This window comes from Medicago sativa, chromosome 3, assembly GCF_051527215.1.
Source record: "Medicago sativa cultivar Bolivia chromosome 3, Bolivia_mono, whole genome shotgun sequence".
Taxonomy (NCBI): Eukaryota; Viridiplantae; Streptophyta; class Magnoliopsida; order Fabales; family Fabaceae; genus Medicago; species Medicago sativa.
This window is the reverse complement of record NC_140751.1, coordinates 71,973,801-71,988,460: the sequence shown is the minus strand read 5'-3', so window position 1 is coordinate 71,988,460 and position 14,660 is coordinate 71,973,801. Positions and strand designations below refer to the sequence as shown.

The 14,660-nt window shown below is 32.4% G+C and overlaps 3 protein-coding genes across 22 annotated transcripts; 1 reads left to right on the top strand and 2 right to left on the bottom strand.

Annotated features, from left to right (window-relative positions):
- Nucleotides 1-570: 570 nt before the first annotated feature.
- Nucleotides 571-1,872, bottom strand: LOC146939877 (Calcium-dependent lipid-binding (CaLB domain) family protein). Its single transcript, XM_085753433.1, has one exon. The coding sequence runs from the start codon at nt 1,806-1,808 to the stop codon at nt 846-848; it is 963 nt and encodes a 320-aa protein (XP_085609559.1). The 5' UTR covers nt 1,809-1,872; the 3' UTR covers nt 571-845.
- A 1,883-nt stretch (nt 1,873-3,755) lies between these two features.
- Nucleotides 3,756-4,382, bottom strand: LOC146939876 (uncharacterized). The gene has a single exon (XM_085749829.1). The coding sequence runs from the start codon at nt 4,380-4,382 to the stop codon at nt 3,756-3,758; it is 627 nt and encodes a 208-aa protein (XP_085605955.1).
- Nucleotides 4,383-8,797: 4,415 nt separating this feature from the next.
- Nucleotides 8,798-14,244, top strand: LOC146939875 (uncharacterized). 20 transcript variants are annotated; one of them, XR_015031818.1, is made up of 11 exons: nt 8,798-9,216; nt 9,426-9,501; nt 9,917-9,950; nt 10,551-10,693; nt 10,856-10,927; nt 11,288-11,410; nt 11,633-11,728; nt 11,832-12,042; nt 12,819-12,984; nt 13,285-13,653; nt 13,727-14,244. XR_015031818.1 is itself a non-coding variant. In XM_085753430.1 (10 exons), the coding sequence occupies exons 1-10, from the start codon at nt 9,167-9,169 to the stop codon at nt 13,333-13,335; spliced, it is 921 nt and encodes a 306-aa protein (XP_085609556.1). In that variant the 5' UTR covers nt 8,854-9,166; the 3' UTR covers nt 13,336-14,244. The 20 variants fall into 20 exon arrangements, 1 of the variants encoding a protein (XP_085609556.1); XR_015031817.1 differs by having other exon boundaries at nt 13,261-13,653; nt 13,745-14,244; XR_015031816.1 differs by having other exon boundaries at nt 13,261-13,653.
- The last annotated feature ends 416 nt before the right edge of the window (nt 14,245-14,660 follow it).

Here is a 14,660-nt window from a genome sequence, read left to right as displayed (position 1 = left end):
AGCAATGTGAGTCTATAGAAGAAACAAAGAAACACATGCCTTTTAACATAAGAACAGCAGTTTAAAAGAAGAACTGACTGAGAATCTATATACCATTGATATAACCACATACATCTTCATTTCAGATTTAATTATTTTACTCGATATTTCCATAAGCTCATTCAGCAATGAATTCAAATTATCAATATTGAAAAAGTCACTACACGCCCCAGCTGGTCAAATATTTGATAAATAAAGCAACATTATAAGCACCACAACTAAGTTCTAAATAAACTTATAGACAGCTGAAATTCTTAACAAGCAATCATCTCAAGAAACAAAAAATCTTCAACATGCCACACATTTGAAAGGAAAACAGTGCCATATGGGTTCACTTTCGCTAGGTTAATTTATGAAAAGGTAACATAGCCTTGAACCCATATCAGATACATTAGGCATAAATATAACGCTAAAAGGGAAACATCACACAACAATGAGAAAGATCATGAACAGACTTGCAAACTAATTCTGCATTATACAGGACCTATAGAAATCATGAACAAAACACAGAAGAAGCTAGCGTAGCCACACTTAAAGAGAAAACCAACTTTATTTAATTTTCATAATATAACTGGATGAACAATTCCAAATCATCACATCACATGATAAACATTTGCTTTCTTACTTCATTCATTATCATCTAGCATCAAATAAAGCAACATAGATGCATTCAATCCAACACTAAATTCAAATATATACATACATCACATATATATCTTTTCATATGTGCCAAAATAAACAACACCAGATAGATGATTAATTATCCTTCAAACTCCAAACCTTAGCAAACACCAGCCAAAAAGAACTCAATAATCTCGGTAATGCGCGTCTCCATAATCATCCCTCGCAGAAGCAACATCACTTTCAACCATATCCGCGAGCCTACGCTCTTCATACTTCATTCCTTCTTCCAGAGCAAGTCCACCCAGCGCCCCAGCAGCAGCACCAACAGCCAGCCCAGCTCCTAAGCCCATTTTACCGCCTTTTGGCCTCGGATCAAACGAGGACGAATATTCAAGCGGTGCAGACGGTCCACTCGGTCCAGCAGCAGCATAACTTCCAGTACGTTCGAAGAAAGGCCGTGGATGCGGCGGTGGTGGTGGATAAGCACCACCAGGATAATAGCCGGGAAAGTAACCGCCACTGGAATAGTTGTTATTATCAGAGTAATTGGTGTAGTAATTGTAAGGTGAAGGTGGTGGAGAAGGTGCAGAAGAAGAGTTTCCTCTGTAATAAACAAAGGAAGGATTTGAAGAATTAGGGTTAGGGTTAGGGTTAGGAAAAGGGTTAGGGATTGTGTTGTTATAATCAAATATTTGTGATATTGGTGGCGATGGCGGAGGAGGAGAGCGGCCAAGGAGGCTAATTTTGAGATGAATTTTCCCCTGCGGTCGACCCGAGGGTCGAACGACGGGGAATTTCTTGACGATTGTGGAGTGATGAAGGTCAGGAAGGTCTTTTAGCGGAAGACGGAGGGTGGCGACGAGGGGTTTAGGTGTATCAGAGGGTTTGGAATGGAAGATTTCAAGGGTGAGGGTGGAATCTGGAAGAGGGAGAGAGAGAGGGAGAGTGAAACGTTCGTTCCAAACGGGGGAGGTGTTACCAGAATCGTCGGATTTGGTGGCGAGACGACGGTCAGGATCGAGCCAGAAGACGACGTAGGGTTTGAGATCGCCGGTTTTCCAGTTGACGTTTTTGAGGTGTTTGGCGGAGATGATTGTGAGGTCGAGATCGATGGATTTTGACGGTGGAGGACGTGAAGATGCCATTGTTGTGTTTTGTGATGAGGTTGTAACTAATACTGGTTATGACACAATAGGAGTTGTATTAGGTAAGTTAAGGTGAAACTTATCCAATCTTTAATAGTGGAGACTAAAGACCAATTTTATTTCATTTTTGGAAGGTTGTGAAGACCAATTTCGCTCACAAATTGATCTTTCAAACAAATTAACTCAAAGTTTAGTGTGTTTGTAATGAGAAAATTTGATTATATATATTTTTTTAATTAAAAATATCTTTGAAGATTTAATTAAATTTGAGGAATTTATGTCTTTAATAAATATTTTTTCATACGCATTGGTCATAGATCAAACCTTAAAGTAGATGGATTACGAAACTCACGCATCTATCATTTATGTTATATTGTGTTGGTTCATTTTATAAAATTTATATTTAGTTGTTGTTTCTAATTATCTCAATTTCGTCCAATATGAGCTCCACGATCATCATCAATGCATACTTAGGCCGATTTGAATGGCTGCAATATGTAACACCTTATCTACTTAAATATCGGAGTGCTTGCAAATACCCTCAATTGGATAGATTGTTGTTCCACTCCGACCAATTGTTCTCAATCACACGGTATCTTTAGTTACAAGTGATTTGAATGGAAAATGTTCTATATTTAGATAGATTCGTATAAAAGCGAGTTGAATAAGAAAAATTTACTATTAAAATTATGTTTGGAGTCAAAAATTGATTTTAACAGGTAATATAGTCATTATAAATAATTATAAAGTGACATTTTTTTTATCTAAAACGATTTAAAATTCATTATTCATTTTCTTCTTCCTTCCTCCACTAACATCATAACTTGTCTTCTTCCTTACTCCACTAACATCGTAAATTGTTTAACATTATAAACGTGCAAATAGAACTCATCACTTTCAAATATCAGTGTTTGTACAAAATCTTACATCGAATCTTTGAGTACATAGATATCCAAATATATTTTTTTCTATGACAAGTTAAGTAAAGCTATCTACTTTTCTTTAAGGGTGCGAGTAAATTGTTTTGTTGCTATCAATATGGATCGGAGAAAGTAAGTTCATACACTACTCAACAAAAACTCATCAATCTCTGAAGCATAAGATTATGAAGTGCGCAATGCATGGTATTAGAATCTTAAACATCATTTATCGTCCTCCAATGACTTCTTCTCAACTGAGACCGTAACTCAATCAATGTTGATTCGACAAAATTGTATTTGTTTATCCTATTTTTATTGAATCAACACCAATCCTTCTGCTAAATATCGACTTAATTGTAACAACCCTCGGTTTTGTGGAAGTTTTGAGCCATTTTCAAACATCAATCTATTATAGATCACATATAATACTTCTCCTCGATCACAATATGTACCAGTTCTCGCCGGACAAACCACTTAAAAAATTCAAATTGGAACTGCCACTCTATATTTCTTTCAGTCCTCTCCATAATGAATGACATTGGTTTGATATAGATTGAATTGAAGGATCATTTTGGCAGCATTAAGATTGAACATATTGGTATTAACACATTAAGATTCACCATATTTTGGATGGGAATTCCAATGTTTTCACATATCCATTCAAGGGTCTAAACAAGCATGAACCATGATCCATCCATTTTTTACCAAGAAATTTCCTATCAAGATTCACAGCTAATTAACTACCAAATTCCATCTTTGCCTTTGTTCCAAACAACAAAAAACAAATTCCATAATTAGTACGCACTAGTTAACACAGATCAGTCATAAAATTTCATGATCATAACCACATTTTATCTAACCTCAAAATTTCACACATGAACAAAAATTAACACAAGCATAACAACTAGTATCAAATATCAATACAACTCCACTATTCACAAATGAGTTTGATTCAAGTAACTAGTATCATAACAGAAAAAAGAAAAAGAACTCATTACTCACAGAATCATAACAACGTAACTATCTCTCAATTAACAACATCATCTTCGAAAAACAAGTCATCAGCATAAAATTGAAGAGGTGTATCAGAATCACCCTTGATTCTCTGAAGTCTCATAGCAAGCAGAATACTCCCTTCAAGCCTCTTTCCATTTCCATCACTCCTAAGCAAAGGAAACGATCCAACTTTTCGTCGATAAAACTCCATGGGAACCGGAATCTTCACCCTCCCTACCACAACTTTACCACTAGAAGTACCAGGATCAAGCAAAGAATCAAACCTCTGTACCTCAACATTCAGAAAAACTTCATCATCAAGATTCTCTAACACGATCATATCATCTTGATTCCATTCAGGGTTAACACCTACAGCAATCTTGGTGGAAGCTTCTTCATCAGGCTTTAACCAATACACCACATTGTAAGCTCTATTGTTAACACTTGGGTAATTTTCGGGGTTGTCGATTCCTTGGGCTTTGTAAATCATCACATGCAAAGCAACTTTGAATTCTTCTGTGAGGATGGTTTTGCTCTTTTGGTCTGCATTGTTCAAGGGTTTTGGTGATGGTGATGGTGCAGACACACGTGTGATGCTGCATTTGCGGGCTTGTATTTCTGGGTTTCTTTTCTTGATTGGAAGAACAGTCTTGGTCATGGTGGAAACAAAGAAGAAAGGTTTTCACGTGCAAAACTGATCAAGAAAAAGAAGAAATATTTCTGGGTTAGGGCTCAAGAATTGTGAATAATGTGGGAGATTATCACAACTTGCAAGAAATGAAAATGGAATGGAAGAAGAAAAAAAGAGAGTGAAATTTGGATTTTGGATTAAGATTTGGAAGATATGTACCTGAGAAAATTTGGCGGTTCAGTTGCTTGGTTTTCTAACTTGACTTTGACTAGGTAGATTCTTCTAACTGAATGGATAACTATCAAGTAGAAAAAATAGGAGGAACACTCAAAATAACTAACTCACTCACTCATTAGATTTTTTCGGAATAAGTGTATTTAAGGTGTTTATTTTGGAGAAGGGGGAAACCTTTGTTAATTAAAGTGGCACATTTGGTCATCTTACAAGTGTTTCTGAGGAGAATTAAATTAATTAAATTTTAAATAATCACAAGGTTAAGATCTTATCACTAAACTATCACGTCTAATTAAATGACAAAATATTGACCTTCTATAAGACCTTCTAATGTTAATAATTTAAAGAGACCTTATATGATACATTGATCATTTAAAGTGTTTTGGTATATTAATCACTTTTTTTTACAAGAAGTATAATCACTTTCTTAACTAATAAGTTAATGATATTTATGTTCTATATGCATAACTTAATTGTTAGGAATATTTCATGTAATATGGAGGGATTAAGGGTCGAACTTTAGATTCTTCACGTATCTAGTCACTAGACTATTTGATAAAAAAAAATTAATGATATTTATTAGAATCGATGAGCTATTTGTAATATACGCTTTTCTTATCTAATTTTGTCTTAAGGTTATTTTATAAATATACAAAGTCCATGAAGTTGTAAATATAATTCATTTTTGTTCCTAAAATTTGTAAGGAGACCAAAATATTCTCAAAATTGATACATAATTACATATATCAACCCTTTTAATTAGACAAAAACACCATCAAGATTGAAACTTGAAAGACTACCAAAAAAAGATTGAAAGAGGTTATGTTAATCAGTTAAAAATTGAAATGTCGGTTCGATTACTTGTTAGTTTTTTTTTTTTTTTTTGAAAGGGTAAAAACTTGTTAGTCAGATGGAAAGAAATGTAAAAGCTTTCTTTTTTTTCTTTGGTTTGATAGTGAATGAAAGGAAACAAAGAAAAATGTACATGTGCCCATATTTAAAAAGGGTAAATGATTTTGGGTGATATTTTCACTTACAATTTAATAATTCATTTTATCTATTATGTTTACAATTTTATCTCTTGTTGTACTTTATTATTTAATTATTAATTAAAAAGAATGTTAAATCTCATTAAAATAAGAACAACAGCACCACAATAGGAATTTAAATTATTAATTAAAAAATAATTAAGTGTCACTAAAATAGGAACACCACTACAATATGAACAATCTTTATTTTGGTATTATTTGTCAAAAAATATTTGATAAAATTGATATATATCGTTTTCAATATGCAATTAAACTCGTTAGAAAAAGAAAAACAGATAGACATGGGCGGTTTCAAGGCCCGGCTAGCCTGGGTAGTTGCCCGGGCTCTGACCCAAATTTTTTGCAATTTCTTATATAAACCCCTATAAATGGGATAATTTCTTTAGATTTTTTTATTATTTGCTTGCGATTTCTTATGTAAACCCTTATAAATGTGTTGCGATTTTTTTTTTATCCACACTTTATAATAATCCTGGCCTCCGCCACTACAGATAGACGGACACTTTGCTCGTATTATTGTTGACAAACCTGACTATATTAAAGAAAAGTGGATATTGGACTTAGTCTAATTCAAATCAAGCTAAGCTGAGTTAAGCCAACTAAGTGGATATTGGCCCCATTTTTGTTTCCTATTTCCATTAAGCCCTTTGTCCTTTAAATTGATTTTGAGATGTATCCCATTTCACGTTATTATGTTGCTGTTGTAACTTGCTGCTTGTTCACTCCTCTTTTGTAGCTTAAAAAACTAGCTCAGTTTTCTCTATATTTATTTGTCATGAATCATCTTCAGGCTTCAGCTGTCAAAATAATTCAAATGGTATGAATAAAATGGCTTTTGAAAGTTTGTAAAGAGAAAAAGAAATATACTTGAGTGAAATCCATATACTTTAAAAATAGATCTTATATAAAGTGATAAGGTTCACCTAATAAAAAAGTGAATGTCAAAAAAACCGTTAGAAAACAATTGTTCCTATCATTCCTCTTCTATTAAAATATGATGATTTGAAATGCACCTTGATTATTTGGTCAGGCTAATTTCCTAGAAGGTAAACTCGTGCTAAAAATCACATGTTAGTTATCCAACAACACAAAAATCTCATGTTAGTAGAGTTACTGGTTTATTTCCATGCACAAAAGATGGGTTTAAGCACGCTTATTATATCTTGTTTTTTATTTTATTTTATTATTATTGGTCTAATGATCAACATATACTCACATAAATACACACGAGTGCGTGTGAACAAAGCTCAATTAGCAAGAATCACATTATATACCTACAGACTATGATCCAAACTCTTATTCTCCACTTATTCACCTTAAGATTTTTTTTTTTTTTGAATAAATTCACCTTAAGGGTTGGATTTCTAGTCATTGTACTATTTGACCAAACAAAAATAAAAAATACACAAAAGAAGGTGAAATTAGATGACCGAATTCAACATAGATTGATTAGATTCCACATGAAATGTTCTCAATGTCAAATCATTAAACCATAATAAGGACGACACGTATTTATGTTTTGTTTTATTTTGAGAAAACTTTTTTTTCTGTCTAATTTGTGTTAATTTTAGTATTTTACTTGCTATCAAACATATATGCTAGACTTTTGAAGTGAATAATGTGTGAATTTTTTGGAGATAAACAAAAATATCAGCATAATTACTTTTATTTTTTTAAAGGGATAAATATGTTTTTGGTCCCTATAAATATATTAACTTTTCGTTTTAGTCCCCCTAAAAAATTTCTTCGATTTTTAGTACTCCAAAAGTTTTCAATCTCCACTTTTGGTCCCTACTTTTAAGTCAACTCACGTGTAATTTGCATATTTTTGAATGAAATTTTCCAAAAATATTTAGAATATTATAAGAATTTCTCCCAAAAAAATTAGTATTTTTTAAGAAAACATGAATTAAATATGAATTTTTAAGCGCCGAAAACGTAAAAAAAAATATTTAATTCATGTTTTGTTAAAAAAATTATAATTTTTTTCAGAGACATTTTTGTAATATTTTTCTAAAAAATTTCATTCAGAAATATTAATGCTACACATGAGTTGACTTAATAATAGAGAACAAAAGTGGTGATGAAAATTTTTTAAGACTAAAAGTCGAAGATTTATTTTAGAGAGACTAAAGTGAAAAGTTGATGTATTTATAAGGACTAAAAATATATTTAACCATTTTTTAAATGCATAATCGTTAACTAGTATTCCATGTCCAATCGTTCACAATAGTTCATTTCAAAAATTTCACATTTTCTTCGTTGAAAAAAAATTCACATTTTCTTGTTAACACATTAAAATGAGCTCATATTAAAAAAAAAGTATAAAATATTTTTGGATAGTAAACGTAGTCTAAGTCTCATTTTGAATAATTAAAGGGAGCTAAGTTTGCTGCTAAAACAAATATTCTTTCTATGAATGGGTATGAGCCACAAATATTCTTTCTATAAATTATTTAGGGCACAAGTTAGTAATACCTTTTTTCTCAAAAAAAAAAAAAAAAGTTAGTAATACCTTTATTAATTGTCCATATTCTGAAATACAATTGGAATTTTGTTGTATGTGGACAAAAAAAAAAACTATATGATAAAAAACTTAGTTCACAAGGGTTCTGTAGTGAAGATCATGGTGCCCCCTACATATCATGAAGCAGCTATAAACATTGGTCCTTAATTGCCATAGGAAAGCTCAACCATTATTGTTGTTTTTCTCTCAGCTCTAGGCCACTACAAAACTAAGTCTTTGTCTCTCAACAAAAGATGTTCCTGCATAAAATAGTACTCCGTACAATATATTGGGCAAAAAAAGAATGGTGGGGATAGCATTTGAATATAGTTTGGACAAAAAGCCTCCTAGATTAAAAAATCTGAATAAAATATGAAGAGGGTGCAAGTTCTGATGTCGTTATCCTATTAAAATTTTGCTACTCAAGAAATAATACTCCTGCACAAAACAATACTAATTCACCATTTATGTAAGACAGAAGAATAGTAGCCCCCCTTCCCCAAAAAATAAATGGACAAAGTTGGCCTTCTAGATAAGAAACCTGAATAAAATATGAGAGGAGGATAAGAATACACGTTATGATGCCTTAACTCTTAATCTGATGAAAGGTAAAGTTATCAAGTCTAATATTAATTACATTATCTACTAAACTAGATAGGAAAATACATGTCCGTGGAAATTACCATTTTGCCCTTATTGGGGGCATTTTGGTAAATCAATTAATGGGAGCTGCCTACCTATATATATATATATATATGTGTGTGTGTTTTTTTGTTGATGAAGAAAAGAAAAAAAAGAAGAAGAAGGAAAACAGAACGGGACAGAGAAGAAGAGGGGTGAGAAGAACGGGAAAAGAAGGGAGGTCGAGGGAGATGAGAAGAAGAGGAAACGGGTACGGGAGAAAGAAGGGGGGACGAGAGAAATAAGAAGAAAAACAAATCCTCCTTCTTCTTCCTCAACTTGCATACTCCCTCTCACCCATAACTCACAAAACCCCCATTGTTGAGTAATTGAAGCTTTGCATGTATCATTTTCTTCTCAAATCTATCAACAGAAGTTACAGAGAATCAAGGTGAGTTGGGATTATTCAATTTTCGTTTTTGATTTGGCTGAACCACAAATACCCTTTTTTTGTTTGATTGGGTTTTTGTGTTTTTGTTATTGTTAATGAAATTGTTAATTATGTTGTTAATGTTGTTGATTTAATTGATGTTTTTTTCCTGGATTTTTCTTAATCGATGGTTTTTTTTTTGTGGGTTTCTGGAAATTATTCTAAGAAAGAAGATTGATGCAGATGAGGAAAGAATTGATGCAGATGGAAAGAAGAAGGAAGAAGGGAATGCATTGTTCAAAGCTGGTAATTGTTCTATTCTCAATCATGTGATTTTATTTAAACAAATTATTTATTTCAGATTTTTGATTTATAAGTTATCAGTTATGACTTTTGTTTGATGTAAAAAGTGAATTGATGTAAAAAATAAATGGGTTGGGAGTGGCACTCACCAAGTGTTTGAGGTAATGTCTCAATAACAATACTAATTACTTGGTCAAAAAATCCAAAAATGTTTTTCCATAATTTTTTTTTGGTTTCGATGGTGATTAAGGTTGGATGTCTCCAGAAAATTGTTTTATTGATTTTCAGGGTTTGATTTTTTTATTAGGGTTTTGTTTTGATTTTAAGAGAAAGGTGTTTGATTTGTTGGTTTGATGTTGTGTCTTTATTTTAGAAGGTGTTTTCACTTTTGATGATAGCCTCTAATTTCTTTAATCAGGTAAACAACATATATGATAATGAACTTAATTCTGGTAAGCACTTCTAATTGGAAGTGTTTGTTTACATATTAATTATTCAAATTCAGTTCTACCTAATTAATAATTAATTGCATTATTAAATGACAGAATCATCAGGTAATGCTGCAGATCACGATTTGGATTTAAGTTTGGGAAATTCAAATTCTAGGGTTGATGCTTTTTATAGTTTAAAGTTGATTGGTTTGGGGTTTGTTTTGGTTCACATATCTCTGACGTTATGTTAAACTTTCTTTCATTCATCTCTGACATTATGTGTAGATATTTAACTATCTATTATTGAGATTTCTTACAGTATCAAATGTGCAATTTAAAGTCTGTGATATTTGTGATAAGTTGCAGATTCGCATTACAATACAAGTCTACATTCTGTTTATAGGAATAATAAATTTGTGATATGCTCCATGTATTAAACTTTGGTGTCTTGCTGATGAGTTGTGTCACTTTGTTTAGGGATATTGAATTTTAAAGCACTTTTTTTTTTGCAGTCTTATACTGCAATACTAAATGGAACTTCATTTATTGTATAGTTAATAACCATGTATAGATGTCATAAGGTTTATTGTATAGTTAATAACCATGTATAGATGTCATAAGGAAAGGGTGACTTCATATCTGATAAAGAGATAAAGTATGTTATATTGGGAGAGAAAGCTAAGGCTCAGCTGATTTGTGACTCAAAGAAAGACATTGCACTCAGTTTAACTGAAATACAAAAGAATCCTCTGAATTATACTCAGGTTAGTCTATTGTGTCTTGAACCTTGTGTTTTACATATATCTAGAAAACAAGTTTAGTCCTAAATTAAATTGTTTCAAGGAATATTGCAAAATATGGACATTGCTCTTGATGGTTTTATAGCAAAATTGTTTTCTGAAACCTTGTGTTTTACTTATATCTAGAAAACAAAGTTTACAAGTGGTACTGAATTAGTTTGTTTTAACGCTACAAAGTCATCGATAAACTCACGACAGGTAATGAGGACTTCTGAGTCGCCTATGGAATCCAAGTATCATAAACTCCTCTGCTTCTGTTCATTTTTATTTCAAATATAGATGACTGATTTTCTATTTTCATTTTCATGCAGTAGCTTTGGATTGATTTGAATTCGATTTTGTTTCAGATTTTTTCAAATATTTTGATTCCCATAAAGCGTGTGGATCAGGATTCTACTGTTTATGACCTTGGTTTCGATGTTGAATTTTAGTACAGAAATTTAATCTATGCAACATATGTTGTTTGTAATGTGAAGATGGAACAGGTTGATTCAAAATTCAACACTTTGATTCAGTTCAAATTTGTGATTTCAATTTTCAACACCCTTTGTGGAACAGGTTGTAATAAATGGAGCAGCAAAGGAGGTAGGAAGAGCAGCAGTATTAGCTGTGACAAAGGCCAGAGGAATGGAAGTTTCTGGAGCTATTGATACTCAACATGTTGGGGAAGATATTGGACAGGTTTTTCTTTGGGAGAGATTATGGAAATAGTTTTATGATAGTAATAGATAGACATAGTTTTTAAAGCAATTTTTCATGGCTAAAGGAAACAACTTCAAGTGATAGGACAATAGGCCAAGATTGAAGACTATATTATGTTGAGAAACTCATAAGTTATATTTGTAGAATTATGCTGTGTTTTGGTAATATTTGACCATTGATTGTTTCTTCTTCACTATATAGGCAACATCATTTGGCATGAAAAGTGTTGTGTACATGCCGCGGATCAAATTGGATACGGTTGCAGCATTGTCTGCATTCTGCGAGAAGGCCAGCATGGTGAGCAAGGGGTGAGACTTATACATAAAGAACAAATAAATAGTCTACTTGAACTTAATTATGTTCTCTTTAGTCTTTTCTAAATATTTTGTTGTCCGTGCAGTTATTTCATACTCTAGACAAAACATACTTTAGACTAAATCTGCTACTACTAAACCATTTGTTCTTTTTTGGCATTTGGTTAACTATAACGTCGGGGTGTCTTGGTTGCTCCAACGCTTTCCATAGGATCAATATTATTACAGCAGGCTGCAATTTCAGCTTCTTTCCATTACCGCAACGTCGAAATTGTGGAATCCAAGGCTAATGCAAATGTAAGAATGATTAATTTTGATTTTCGTTGTTTATGTTGAATCCACTTAAAATATGAATGTTTGTCCGGATGTGATCTTATCAGGTGTTACGTTAATGCTAAAATTTTGTTAGCATTAGAAACCTTCTAATTTGTCAAGTACAACATAATTATTAAGAAAGTATAATATGCATTAAAACTATAATTTTTGTATGACATGAAATTTTAAATTGATGAGATATATGATATGAAGAAGATAACAAAATAATTTAGAGAAATTACACATTTCTTGGTATGTGCACTGTTTCAAAAAAACCTAATGTCGGCCTACCGATAACAATTTGGTTTGCTGCCATGGTAAAGAAATTTCTTAGATTTTCTATAGGTATAAATTTTTAACTGCATGATCTATGTCCATCATCTAATGTATGGGATCTAATTCTATTACTTTCCTTCTGATTTGTTTCATTGTGTTCTTCAGGTCTGTTCATAAATTTTTGTATTTTCATTAGTTAGTCCTCTGATACAGTTGCAAATTTATAACTAACCATTTTTTGAGTTGTCTTTCCCGTTGATCAAGGAGTGGAATATGAACATTGTTTGATAAATTTTAGTCTCTCTTTCCTTTTCATAGCTAAGCCATTTTTTAAAGGCAAACTGTGCTCTAAAGTTCTTGTCATTTGGTGAGGGCCAACCCCATTGTGCATGTGTTGTAGTCTACAATAGACAAGACAGTCTTACCTTGTCTGTAATGTGTTAAGATTCTAGCCAATATGTTTCTCTCTTTCTGGAAATCAGGGCTTATGACAAAGCAGCTCTAAAATGCAAGGGAAGAGAGGCAGTGACTAACTTTGATCTGAATTTGGGCATGGCGACTCCAGTACATGAACCTAAAGAAAACAAAGGATATCATCAATTTCAGACTGTTTCTTCTTACAACCTGCATCCTCGAAGGAGTTTAAAGGTATATAATAATTGAACTCTATTACTTCCAAATTTAATATATTAGTAAAATGTACATGTATTAGTCTAAATATAAGTGAAGAGTAGTCCATCATAATTTACTATGTTATTTTTCACCTTTCAAAGTAATTTCTTCCAGTATTGAAGTAAATTTGCATTTCAAGTAAATGGCATTAATTCAAATATTTAAGTTTCAATACCTATGTCATAAGATTTCCATGCTATTTTTTATTACTATGAGTTTTCAGTAGCATTGTTATCTTTAAACTTATTCCAGGTTTCATCCATGGGCTCTTCACAGGAAGTGGAGATCAAAGCCTCACAAGAGAGACTCAAGGAATTTCAAACCTGAGTTTGTTTATGGCTTGCCTATAACAGAAGATAGTTGATTATTGGTGTCTACAAGATAATTATGTTGCATACATAGCAGAAATTCTTTGAGGAAATTTGATTTGAATAATTGCAATCTTTTTCAAGAAATTAGAAGGATTCATCACGTGTAGGAGCATTCCCTCATAAGGCTGCACATCCTTGAAAGATTTAGACCTCACCCTTCTTGCTGCATACACCAGAGATTTTAACTTCTTCAGATTCAGTGGAATCTGTAAGGATTCTTAATGACAAATGCTCCAAGCCTAAGTGAAGATGCTATGCAAGCTTTGCAAATAGTGTAAGACTTCATCTTCATTGATGCTTTTGTTCTATTGCAACCTGCTTAGGTTAGCTCTCTAATTTTTCTGCAGATGATGATTACATATCAGGAGAAATGTGAACAATGATACAAGAGCCTTGATGGAGTTCAAAGCTGGAGTAAGGAATAAAATGAATCAAGTATGATAATTGACTCTGAATTGCTGCAAGCCGATTAAATACTTATACCATATAGCCTTGCAAATAGCTCAATGACAGATAACAAATGAAATATTTGATGGTGCTAAAGGTGAATAATATGCTCCCCCAACTGATTGGCCCTATGCATGGGACAAAATACAATTACTATGAGGTTGAGCAAATTATTATAAGAGTAAAGGAAAGATAATACTGTAATAGGGTTTCCAGATAGGATTGCCTATCATAAGGAGATACATGATACATGATATTAGAAAGGATCCCTGGCTTACAAATAGTCTGCAATGAAAAGGCCTATAAAATATCATCATATTATATTCTATATATATGAGAAACTATGAACTTGGATTATGTATGTATGTATTAATATGATGTATCTCATCTTAAATAAGATTTTTGAATTCATTTTGAAGCAAGACTTTCAATATATGCATGGCATCATCAACTATATTCCTATAAAAGTATGCTTTGATTCTATAGTAGTGTATTGGTTAGCTCAGATTTTAGAGCCTAAATTATTTTCCAACACAGTTGGAATCATCATTATCAAAGACATTGTAGTATAGGGAAGTATTCAGCTAGATATATAACTGTTTTCTATCAAATGCAAGTGGATTGTTGAAAATAGACTAGACAAATTAAAATTTGCAAGGCACGGGTTGTACCAAAAAATAAATAAATTCAAAACTCCATGGGTACCCATGGATACCTGAATACCCACGAGTACCCGTATAGTGGGTACCCACGAGGTTAGATTGACTCTGCATAGTGCAGGGGTGGTGGATCAGATCAAGTACACAATTCACAATTATTCTACTAAATTAACTT

Bases quoted from the DNA above. Each gene is read 5' to 3' on its own strand.
- LOC146939876 (XM_085749829.1), bottom strand. From the start codon at position 4,382: ATGACCAAGACTGTTCTTCCAATCAAGAAAAGAAACCCAGAAATACAA.
- LOC146939875 (XM_085753430.1), top strand. From the start codon at position 9,167: ATGTATCATTTTCTTCTCAAATCTATCAACAGAAGTTACAGAGAATCA. The intron at 11,729-11,956 runs GTGAGCAAGGGG...CGCTTTCCATAG, and splicing joins TCTGCGAGAAGGCCAGCATG to GATCAATATTATTACAGCAG. The intron at 12,985-13,260 runs GTATATAATAAT...AACTTATTCCAG, and splicing joins ATCCTCGAAGGAGTTTAAAG to GTTTCATCCATGGGCTCTTC.
- LOC146939877 (XM_085753433.1), bottom strand. From the start codon at position 1,808: ATGGCATCTTCACGTCCTCCACCGTCAAAATCCATCGATCTCGACCTC.